Here is an 11,319-nt window from a genome sequence, read left to right as displayed (position 1 = left end):
GCAGTTTTGTTCTACCTTGCACTCCTGTCACGATGTGCTGCCTCACCACAGGCTCCAAATCAATAAGGCCAACCAACCATGGACTGGACCCTCTGAAACTGTGAGCCAAAATAAACCTTTTCTATTTATAAATTGTTTATCTCAGCTATTTGTTATAGTGACAGAGAGCTAACTATGCACATTTCTGCTCATCTTCCACATGGTAGTCCTGAGTGTCCCCCAACACCGCCACCTCCATGGTCCTAGCAGGCCATGGAGTGGTAGCAGGTACCATTTCCTGGTACCAGGTTCAGTGGAAGAGCAGTAGGGAGAGTTTAGGCCTCATAGCAGACTCTGAGCTCCATGTCTTCACGTGTTTATATAATAAAATGTCATTACCCCTGGTCACAGGGCATTGACCCCATGCTCCTCTATTTCACACACACACACTCTGAACCCCTCAACGATACTCCAAGGAGGTACTGTCACAGATGAAGGTCAGGCAGCAAAGGTGACGTCATAGGGCTAGGATGGCCAGCCTGCACCCTTAACTCCTGGAGGGTCATTGGGTCCCTATAGCCAAGCACTGAGCCATAGGGAGCCATGTCCTTTGCCTTGGAGGGCTGGCCCAGCCCCCAGCATTGTGGTGGGAACCTTGGCCTCCCTTGCCTCCCTGGTCCTCAGCACCCAAAGAGGGGAGGGCTATGTGCACATCTGCAGCCTGTTCTGGGTACCAATAAGGGAACAGTACTCAACAGACATCTGCTATTCTGTCACAATCATACCTCCAGCTAACCACTGGCCATCTTGGGACCCACTCTTATTGACTGGCCAGAGACTGCTATTCCCCCTCATCTTTTTTCTTGTTCACATATAGATGTGGATATTCTCTCTCTCTCTCTCTCTCTCTCTCTCTCTCTCTCTCTCTCTCTCTAAGAATAGGAGAAAGGTGACATAAATCCTTTATTTTTCTCTGTATTCGGAACTTTTTCCACGGGTGGGGAAGGAGTAATGTCAAGAGGAGACTTGGGTTAGGAATTCCCAGTAACTCTCCCCAGACGGTTGGTAAATTGAGCCCGCTCCTCAGGTAGGGCTGTCGCGTATTTTGAAGAGGACCCCTGGCATCTAATCTACGATATCGACACATTCCAGGTTGTCCAGCTCGTTCTGCATGTGGTCAATGTATTGATTGATTTCTTTCACTCGCTTGCGGTTCCTCATGATCTCATCCTTGTGAATCTGGGGATAGAAATCAAAGCCCAGGGCCTTCAATCAGATAATTGGTTAATATCTTTTACTGAAGTGAGTTTGAGGGAAAGAAAAATTGTTCTTTGAAATCTCCATAGTTTCCATGCCTCATTTACTTCAGAGCCTCCTTGTGTTCAGCTGATCTCTCTATATTCGATGTAGGAGTTAGAGAAATGATGAAGCACGTGGGTTTGAAAGTCTCTGACCGAGCAACCCTAAGTTTTCACTGTGGAAATCTGTAATCCTTAACTATTTCTTTGTCCGTTTTGTTCCTCATAGAAAACAGTAAGATCCCCATTCGCTCTGGCTGGTAGCTAGAAAAGTTGGCCCAGCTTGCTAGGATGGGTTGGCATTTACTCACTTTGTCTACTAAGTGTGTACACCAAGAGTTGACCCTGGTCACCAGCTCATCTTCTCGATTGTCAATCTTCAGGAGGTGGATGTCATGCGATGCCCCAACAGCATTAACAACCGTGTCTTTGTCGATAAAAAGCTGGTGAATGAGAAGGCCCAAATGAAACTGTGCATGTCATTATGTCCTAAATACAAAATGAGGGGGTTGAATAGAAAAGGGACCCCTGGGAGTCTCCTGGCTGTGCAGGCCGCACCTGGTAGAGAACCTTACCTTTGTATCGGTGTGCTTTGTGCCTGCTCATTTCAGGTGGCAGCCACTTCCCTGACCAGGACAGTGGCAGGTGTTACTCTGCAATCCTCACTGGGAGCATGTTTTCTCCAGGGAGAAGGCAGATGGCTGCCCAGGGCAACCCCACTCAGGACATCTGTTCTCACAAAGCATCTCTCTCAGGGTTTTCAAGTCTGACTTGCCCCAAACCCCTGGGAAGTATGAGGCTGGCCAGAGATCCTGAGGCTGCTCCAAGGACAGCAGGCCCTGCAAACCTGGGGCGTTCACCCCTTATTTGTCATTTCACTGCCTCTCGCGTCAATAAAAGCAAATCTTGGACACTATTTGGGGTCTCCTTCTGCCTTCTCTTGTTCCTGACCTTGTTCACTGCCTTGTAAAAAGTTGTTACAACCAACCATCCTCTAGAAGGCCTGGCTGGTCTTCGGTGTCAACAACTGTAGCTGTCTGTGCCTGGAGTGGTTGAAAATGGAGCGCAGAGCAGGGAGAAGGTTGCTGAAGCACTTAGTAAGCAGCTGCTTCCATTTTGAATCAGAGGTACTTTGTGATGCCAAGAATAGCAAAGGACCTCAATTTTTGTTATAGGGAGGGCTTCAGATGGAATGCATACAGGCAGAGTATCTCTTGTCTGAAATGTTTTACATTCTGTAGTTATGGAGATTTGGGGAATATTTGCATAGAATTTTGAGATTCCCACTTGGAAAATCTGAAATCCGAAATGCTCCAAAACCCATTGTGGATTTTTGAATCAGGGATGCTCAACCTGTACTGGGTTTTTTGTTTCCTCTCACCACCACCACCACCACCATAGTAGCATTTAACATAATGGTCTCCAAACTATGTTTTGTGGAATTTTTTTTTTTTTTGTACCAGAGATTGAACCCAGCACCAATTAACTACTGAGCCACATTCAGAGCCCCCCCCCCTTTTTTTTAAATTTTGAGACAGGGTCTCACTACGTTGCTAAAGTTGACTTTGAATTTATGATTCTCCTGCCTCAGCCTCCGGGCCACTGGGATTATAGGCATGTGCCGTCACTTCTGACTGTTCTGTGGAATCTTGAGCTATTAATATTTCTGCTCTTTGCAGGTATTTTTTGGTCAAACACAAATGAGAAAGCCAATACCTCTAGGCCCCAAATGAAGATTTTACAGGAGACAAAGTATCCTGAAGGCTCTGCAAAGGCCTGCAGAAAATAAACCATTTTAACTTTGTTTTTCTTGGTTTTCCTATTTATTTGACCACCAACCCCATTTCAGAATAATGTCTATGGGATGCAAGTTTTCTACAGAATCCCATGTGGGAAAAGCCAGGTTAGCTAATGTGGGGAAAGAGGTGACTGTGGGACCAGTTGGCATAGTCCCATGGGAGAAATGACTAGCGGTTATTAAGTTCTTACCCTGTTTGTACAAGGTCCTAGGCCAGACTCTGGGAAGGGCTCAGAGATGTGTAAAACTTGCCTACAATAAGCCTCCGTCAGTGTGCTCAAGAGTTAGAGGCCAGGTATTTTAGAAATAGCAATAGCCATATCAACTCCTCATTAAAATTTTCTCACTCTAACATTCTAAAAAAGTGAGTTGTAGTCGGGCTGGAGTTGGTAGCTCAGTGGTGGAGCGCTTGCCTTGCACATGTGAGGCACTGGGTTAGATCCTCAGCACCACATAAAAATAAATAAACAAAATAAAAATATTGTGTCTAGGGGCTAGGGATGTGGCTCAAGCGGTAGCGAGCTCGCCTGGCATGCGTGCGGCCCGGGTTCGATCCAAAGCACCACATACAAACAAAGATGTTGGGTCCGCTGAAAACTAAAAATATTAAAAAATTCTCTCTCTCTCCCTCTCTCACACACTCTCTCTTAAAAAAATATCGTGTCTATCTATAACAATAAAAAAATAAAAGTGAGTTATAATGGTTCTCTCTCTTTTTTTTTTTTTTTTGGTGCTAAGGATTGGGATTGAACCCAGGGCCTCATATGTGCTAGGCAAGTGCTCTACCACTGAGCTACATCCCCAGTCTGAATTGTAGCTATTTTCTTCGGCCACACAGGAAAATAATCCTCCTGAGTTTGAACATATAGAAAATGGCTTTGGAGGCTCTGAGAAGCAAGAGAAATTGAAGTCTGCTTAGAAACATGAGTTAGAATTGGTGATCAAAAACTGGTGTGCCATTTGCAAAATGCAAACAGAAAGAATCTGGCTTAAAGAAATTCTTATGGCTTTTTCTTTTTGTTTTTGTTCTTGAGAAGGGGTCTATGTTGCCAAGGCTGACTTCAAACTCCTGGGCTCAAGCAATTCTTCTGCTTTGTCCTCCCAAGCAGTTGAAACTATAGATATGTACCAACGTGCTTAGCTGAGAGATTCTGTAGAAATTCAAATGGCAAGTTCTTTCTGGATTTGGGGTGGTCTAGGGTGGTGGTCATTTCAGTTTTCTCTCTTGAAATAATTCTTATGGGCAGAATCTTTTATATTCCATTGGGTGTGGTGGCGCACACCTATAATCCCAGTGGCTTGGGAAGCTGAGACAGGAGGATCGCAAGTTCAAAGCCAGCCTCAGCAACTTAGTGAGTCCCTGAGCAACTCAGTGAGACTCTGTCTCAAAATAAAATATAAAAAATGGTTGGGGAGGGGCTGGGGCTATAGCTCAGTGACAGAGCACTTAGCTAGCACAGGTGAGGCACTGGGTTCAAGCCTCAGGACCACATAAGAATAAATAAAAAGGCATACTGTCCATCTACAACTACAAAAAAATTGAAGAAAAAAAAAAAACGGCTGGGGATGTGGCTCAGTGGTTGAGTGCCCCTGGGTTCTATCCCTGGTACAAAATAGAAAGAAAGAAGGAGAGAAAGAAAGAAAGAAAAAAGAAAAGAATATTCTGTATTCCCCTCCAGTTTCTGCAGGAGTAGAGGCAGGGGCTGTGCAAACCCCATGAGGAACAACAGCTCTCTGAGCTGTCCCCCCCCAAAACCATTCTGTGTACCTTGCTGGACTTCACAGAGGTGGCCCCAGGAGCTATAAAGACACGTTTCTTTCAAAGTGATTTCTTTTTTTTTTTTAAACACCTTTATTTTTATTTATTTTTATGTGGTGCTGAGGACTGAACCCAGGTCCTCACACGTTCTAAGTAAGCGCCCTACCGCTGAGCCACAACCCCAGCCCCTCGAAGTGATTTCTTGAAGAGGACTTTTAAAAAGGCACAGGTGGTGCCCCTCCCCAGGATCACTGTGGTGCTGGTAGCTTAAGGATTTGCTGCCCCAGCTGTGTGGGATCAGATCATCCTGTCATACTGGTGACACAGACAAGGAGCAGCCCTTGGCTGGAATCTCATCGCAGCCACCCTAGAGCAGATGCTGGGGACTTGAAAGTTCTCCCCATGGCCATGGTCTGAGCACTTGTCCTGCCAGGTAGTGCATCTGACATTCTTCTACCCTTCAAATAGGCATCTGTGTCTGCCAGAACCACTCTGAGGCCATCGCTTACTGCCAGCCCTAGGCTCTCTCAGCACTTATGTTCTGCTTTTCCTGTCCAAGCTGGAAAGGACTTGAACATACAGGCGTGTGACATGTTGGGGCCCACGTATGGCCGGAGCTGATAATAATCACCAAACTGAATGAGAAGAGTTTTAGAGATAACTCCATCAGTGTGACTTTATCATGATCCACTCATTGATCATCAAGTAACAGCAGTCAGATTTTTTTACCCAAGACCCTATTCCTTCCTTTGAACACTTCCCTCAGGCTCAGTAGATATTTTGTCAAAGTCTTTGAGTCAAACTGCCTGAGTTTAATATCATAGTTCTACTGCTTGGACAGTTTGCTTTAATTTCTGAGCCTCAATTTCCTTATCTGTTTTTTTTTTAATATTTATTTTTTAGGTGTAGATGGACACAACACAATGCCTTTATTTTTATGTGGTGCTGAGGATCGAACCCAGGTCCCGCCCGTGCTAGGCGAGCACTCTACCGTTGAGCCACAATCCCAGCCCCACTCATCTGTTTGTTTTTTTATATTTATTTTTTACTTATAGGTAGACACATATCTTTATTTTATTTTATTTTATTTTTTTATGTGGTGCTGAGGATCGAACCCCGGGCCTCACGCATGCTAGGTGAGCGCTCTACCTCTGAGCCACAATCCCAGCCCCCAATTTCCTCATCTATAAAACGAGAACCATAATGGTATCTATTTTACCATGGTAATGAGATTAAAAGAGCAGTTGGTGCCCAGTGATTCTCAAAGGGAGGCCCACTGTAAATGTCAGCTACTGGTTGTGATTATCACTTACAGTCAAGGGCATACTGTTGCCCCAAGAACAAGCAGCCACATTTTGTTGCCTACCTGGAAGGAATCTTAGGCAATAGCCCTGTTGTAACTGCAGACATTCCCAAGAGGACAGTCTCACACTGGTTGTCCCTTATGAGGCCTTGAGGAGAGTTCTCCACAACGGCCCTGCCAGTGAGCCCAAGCAACCCCTTAGCTCAGAGGCAGAACCCTGTGGCCAAGTGCCTGGAGCCGTGGAAGTCTCAGAATGTCTGCCATCTTGTATCTACAGTGAGGGGCACAGCATTGGCTCTATAGTAATGGTCTGGGCTCTGCATCTGTCAGACCAGAGTCTGAATCCAGTCTCCAGTCCTCATAGGCTGTACCACTTGGACAGATCTTACCCAGTTTTGTCCTTTGTATCCTGGGAATGATTATGGCCCCTCCTTTGTGGAGTCTTTGGTGAAGTAAAGGAGATTTGTGACCATCAAGCCTAGACAGTGGCAAGCCCCCAGTGAGGGAACTCTTGTGTCACTAGTCACTACAGTTAGCTGGGGCTTAGTCAGCAGGTTCTCGGTTTGGGTAGCAATAGGGAATAGGTGTCAGGTGGCATTAGGCAGGGCCAGCTGGGTAGCAGGGAAGGTTGACCACTAGCATTAGTACAGCCTGCTTCTCTGCTATTGACCTCCAGGGTCCTTCTTTCACCATGTGTCCCAGGCACGGGAGAGTGAGCACACTGCAGTCCTATATCCACTGAGTATCCCAGACCTGAGACTGGGACGCCACCGTGAGGATCTGTCTGGGGTGTTTGAGGATGGACTCCCTCAGGGGAGATTACTTTCTGGCTTGGGGAAGATGGCACTTTTCTGTGACTGATCCACAATTAGCCACATTTGTGGCATAGAGAAGAAAGGCTGATGTCAAGTGGTCCTGCTGTGGTAGGTGTTTGTTTTGGCCCCGGAACAGAGGCTGTGGATGTCAGGACTGCCAATCGTCACCCAGCACCTGATGGAGCAGAGGCTAGGTGAACACAGGCTTTCACCCACTCATCCCTCTGGCAATTCCTGGTATCTACAATGGACAGTTTACATTGTTGCTGGCACTGGAATGCACATGGTGGTGAAAAGGCCATCCCTGTCCCCACTCCCAGGAGCTTATATAAATGTGAATAGTCACATAAGAAAATCAACACAAACCAGAGAGTTTGGAACTGTGATAAGTCTCTGCCCTGATAAGACAATGAGGTGCCTGATAGACAACAGGTTCTTAAGAAGGTGATAAGGGAAGGCCTCTCAAAGGAGCTGACATTTGAGCTGAGATCTGAATAACAAGGACTAGCCAGGTATATGGAGACCTAAGGAAAGAACACATCTGCCAGATGGAGTATCATCTGAAAGGAGCAAGCCTGGGAGACTGGGGAACAGCTCAGAGGCTGGGGCACCCGGCATCAGGAGTTTCAGGGTGGTGTGGGGGGATACTGCTGAAGTAGGCAGGCCTAGTCCTGAGGCATGGGTGACTATGGGGAGGAACTAATCCTAAGAGTTATGGGGAGCCATAGGGGAGGGGGCTTGTGCAAAAGAGCAAAATGATGTGGTTTGGATTTTCAAAGTCTCCCTTTGTGTATGGAGAGCAGCCCATAAGAGAACAGCGAGGCCATGTGCACAGTAATGCTGGGGTATAATCCTAGCTACTTGGGAGGCTGAGGCCAGCCTTAGGGAGGCGCAGCCTCAATTTTTTTTTAAAAAAAGGAAAAAGTGCTGGCGGTATAGATCAACTATGGAGGGCTTGCCCAGCATGCACAAGGCCCTGGTGTGCGCGCGCAGGCACACACACACACACACACATACACAGGAAACAAGCAAGCCGAGCAAGGAGGCTATTGGGCCAGGTAACGGATAGCAGTGGTTTGGCTTATGGTAACATGGTGATGAAAAGAAAACAAGGGAATGGCAGTGGAATTGCCGCAGTCTGGCTGGGAACAATCAGGAGCCACTTGTCAAAAGAAACTAACTTTATTTTTAGAACCACACACGCCAAACAAAACAGCCTCTCAGGAAAAATCCTCAGAGCCTCAACTGCCACCACCGGCTTTCCACAAGCCTCTCTCTCTCCCACAAGCTTCTCTCCACCTCCCACAATCCTCCTGCTCTTGAGGCCGGTTAGCTCAGTTGTCTGCTTTGCCAAAAACTCTGGTAGCTGTTTGAATAAGCCTATCTACAAATTCACCATAAGGTTCATTAGCTGGCTGCTAATGAACAAGCATTAGAAAAAACAAGCCCTTGATAAGAAAGTGTTTGGATCTGGGCCCTATCCACCCCGCTTCCCGGAGGTCCACCCATGGTGGACATGCTGGTGGGAACTGGGGCTGCATCACCCTTTGGGGGGTGATTCCCACATCCCAGTAGTTTTCATAAACAGATACGTTCGGCTGGAAATCTCAGTTCTTAACTTCTATTTGTAACTGCCTCTCTGAGAAAGCGTCAGAAGCCCCTACAGAATTGAACTTTCAGAAACCAAACTGTTGGAAAGTTGAAACCACCTAATCGTCAGGATCTCCTCTTTAATGGGCCCTACTGAGTGCTTTATTTGGTAAACCTATTTCATCCACCAACAACCCTGCAAAGTGGATTACTGCCTCCCTTTATAGATAGGGAAACTGAGGCTCCGGGAGGCTGTCGAGTTTACCCGAGGCACCAAGCGGAGTTGGAAGGCTGTCTGGTTTCCACGCCCATTGCTCCCAGCCCCGCCCAGAGCGCTCTGCCCCGCCCACCGCGCTCACCCCCGCCCTCCATGCCCAGCCCCACCCAGAGCACCCAGCCCCGCCCAGAGCGCCCAGCCCCGCTCTCCGTGCTCACCGCGCGCACATCCTCAGGGAGGTCGTTGCCTATCTCACCCTTAGCAGTCTTCTCTAGGGTGTTGATGGCGATTTCCAGGAGTTTCTCATGGTGGTGATTTTCAAGGTCCCGGCACTGAGCCATAGTGCAACCGTGAGTTAAGCAAAGCCAGGTTTGGGGCAGGACGGGCACTTTCCTGACCTGTGGCTGAACTTCTGTCAAGCAAAAGTCCATCTCATCTCAACTAGAGGAGAGCAGACTTTAAGGCTCAAGGCAAACTCTTGAGATGTCAGGAAGCATTATCATCCTCACAGATGTCACCCATGCGTACCAAACCCCAGGCCACTCCCCAATTCCCCCACTCTTTTTTTTCTTTTCCTCTTTTTTTTTTTTTCCTTTTTGCACCAGGGATTGAACCTAGGAGTGTTTAACCCCTGAACATCCTCAGCCTCCTGAGCCACTGGGATTACAGGCATGCACTGCCACTCCTAGCTAATCTCTCATTCTTGCCCCTTCTTCTCATAGCAGCCATAGTGAGCTTAAGGACAAGGGTAGCCAGGACCCATCTGTCCCCTGCTTAAAGTGCCTGGGAACTTCCAGTTCTCTGACATGGCCTAAGAACCAAGCTCCTCTGGCCCACCCTCAGGACCTTCGTGCATGCTACCTTCTCTACCTGTATACTCTCCCCTACCCTTTCTCCTGGTCCCTTTGGCCACTTAGTAAGAGCCTTAGTGGACCCTCTCTCATGGAGGCACTTGGTCCTGGCCTCCAAGTTGGCTGCTACTCACCTGTGCATTGGGTACCACTTGTTACTGCCATAACTTCTGTCCACTTGCTGGATCTGAGCCCCAAGAGGACAGAACCAGGGCTTGCATACAGTTTGCCATCCCCCCCCTCCCCCAGTGTAACAGGGCCCTTAGTTCAGGTGGCTGAAGGGTTGACATGCTCCATATGTCAATTTCTGACCCTAACATTCAACCTGAGAAACACAATGTAAGTAATTTGTGTCTTCAATGTAGATGTTACGTAAGCCCCAGAGTGTGTTAGGCTGCAACACAGGAGCAGATGGTGATTTTGGGGTGTCATCTTCCCATGAACATCACCCACCTTGAGAAAAAACAGGCAAGGACTCTATTGTACGGCAGTCACTCTGGGCATCTGAATGTCACTCTAACAAGACTACTGTTGTCCTAAAGGTTGGGAAACCACCTTGGACCCTGAAGAACATTCTTTTGAACATTTTATGTGGTTCTAAGCCTTCATCCTTTGAAGCTTTTTTGTTGGTGGAAAACTGAATGTTTTACATTCCTCTAATTTCAAAGGTGGAGATCCCCATTAAATAGAATCCTATAGTGAATTTAAATATCCTCTTGGTGGAGGTGTAGATCTTTCTCCAAATCAAATGGCAAATAGGTATTTCCAGTAAAAAGTGAAATATGATGTGGAGTGCTAACTTCTTACTACCTCTGCCAACCTGTTTAGGGCACAGGGGGCAGTGGGAGGGGCAGTGGTGATCTGCAGATGGCCATCTGGAAGAGAAACCCACTTATTTGCATCTTGCTTAAGATTCTGAAGAAGGCTTACCCTGCCTTACTTTTTTTTTTAATATTTATTTTCTAGTTTTAGGCAGACACAACATCTTTGTTTGTATGTGGTGCTGAGAATAGAACCTGGGCCGCACGCATGCCAGGCGAGCGTGCTACCACTTGAGCCACATCCCCAGCCCCTTCCTTACCTTTTGTTAGAACTGCAGACACCTTTTCCCTATCTCCCCAAGAAGCCAGGACATCCCTAGGAACTATGTAGTATCTTCCTGTGGAGGTGTCATCACAAAAAGGATATAAGCCTTGGACATTTTCGATAAAGAGTCCCACCAAGTCAATGATGTTCCTTTCAAACATGTTTATGGTCTCCTGGAAAGGATAAAGTTAACTTGTATATTTAGATACTTTGCATCAGAGCAAAAGGTGGTGCTCAGAACTTAGCAGGTGCTTCCTTTAATCACATATCTTTAGGGGTGGACACTATCCACCTTGACCTCCCTGGGAAGATGGTTGAGAAATGACCTTTCCTCTCTCCAGAGCTTTGTTACTCTCCACTATCAACAAACTCCCCACTTTAAAGGTTAAATGCTCTCTTGGGCTTTGTCTGTTGGTCCCTCTGCCAGAAACACCTGTCCTGGTCTTATTCCTCTTACCCCCACTATCTCCACAGACTAACACCCTTATTTAGGGTTTCTCAATGTCATCTATCAACTTCCAAAGAAACAGTGAGGGAGCTATAAAGAGTCAGCCTGCCTGTATCAGCATCCCAGCCCCACCCTTGTGTATTACTCTGGGAAAGTCACCTAATCTTCTGGGCCT

General features: G+C 46.9%; 1 protein-coding gene across 4 annotated transcripts in view; it reads right to left on the bottom strand.

Moving 5' to 3' along the window:
* Nucleotides 1–929: 929 nt before the first annotated feature.
* The window catches only part of LOC124080727 (dynein regulatory complex subunit 3), a 39,328-nt gene continuing 28,938 nt past the window's right edge, over nucleotides 930–11,319 (bottom strand). For 3 of the 4 annotated variants that reach the window (XM_058573411.1, XM_058573412.1, XM_058573410.1), the window contains 4 exons: nucleotides 10,692–10,869; nucleotides 8,978–9,171; nucleotides 1,589–1,720; nucleotides 930–1,218 (listed from right to left, as the gene is read on the bottom strand). In XM_058573411.1, coding sequence (XP_058429394.1) covers nucleotides 1,105–1,218; nucleotides 1,589–1,720; nucleotides 8,978–9,171; nucleotides 10,692–10,869 — 618 coding nt within the window. In that variant the 3' untranslated portion in view covers nucleotides 930–1,104. The remainder of the gene's footprint in view (nucleotides 1,219–1,588; nucleotides 1,721–8,977; nucleotides 9,172–10,691; nucleotides 10,870–11,319) is intronic. The other variant, XM_058573413.1, reaches the window with a different exon arrangement.

This window comes from Marmota monax, unplaced genomic scaffold, assembly GCF_021218885.2.
Source record: "Marmota monax isolate L192 unplaced genomic scaffold, Marmota_monax_Labrador192_F-V1.1 WCK01_AAM20220418_F8-fsc01013, whole genome shotgun sequence".
NCBI classification, from domain to species: Eukaryota; Metazoa; Chordata; class Mammalia; order Rodentia; family Sciuridae; genus Marmota; species Marmota monax.
This window is presented reverse-complemented; position numbering and strand designations above follow the sequence as displayed.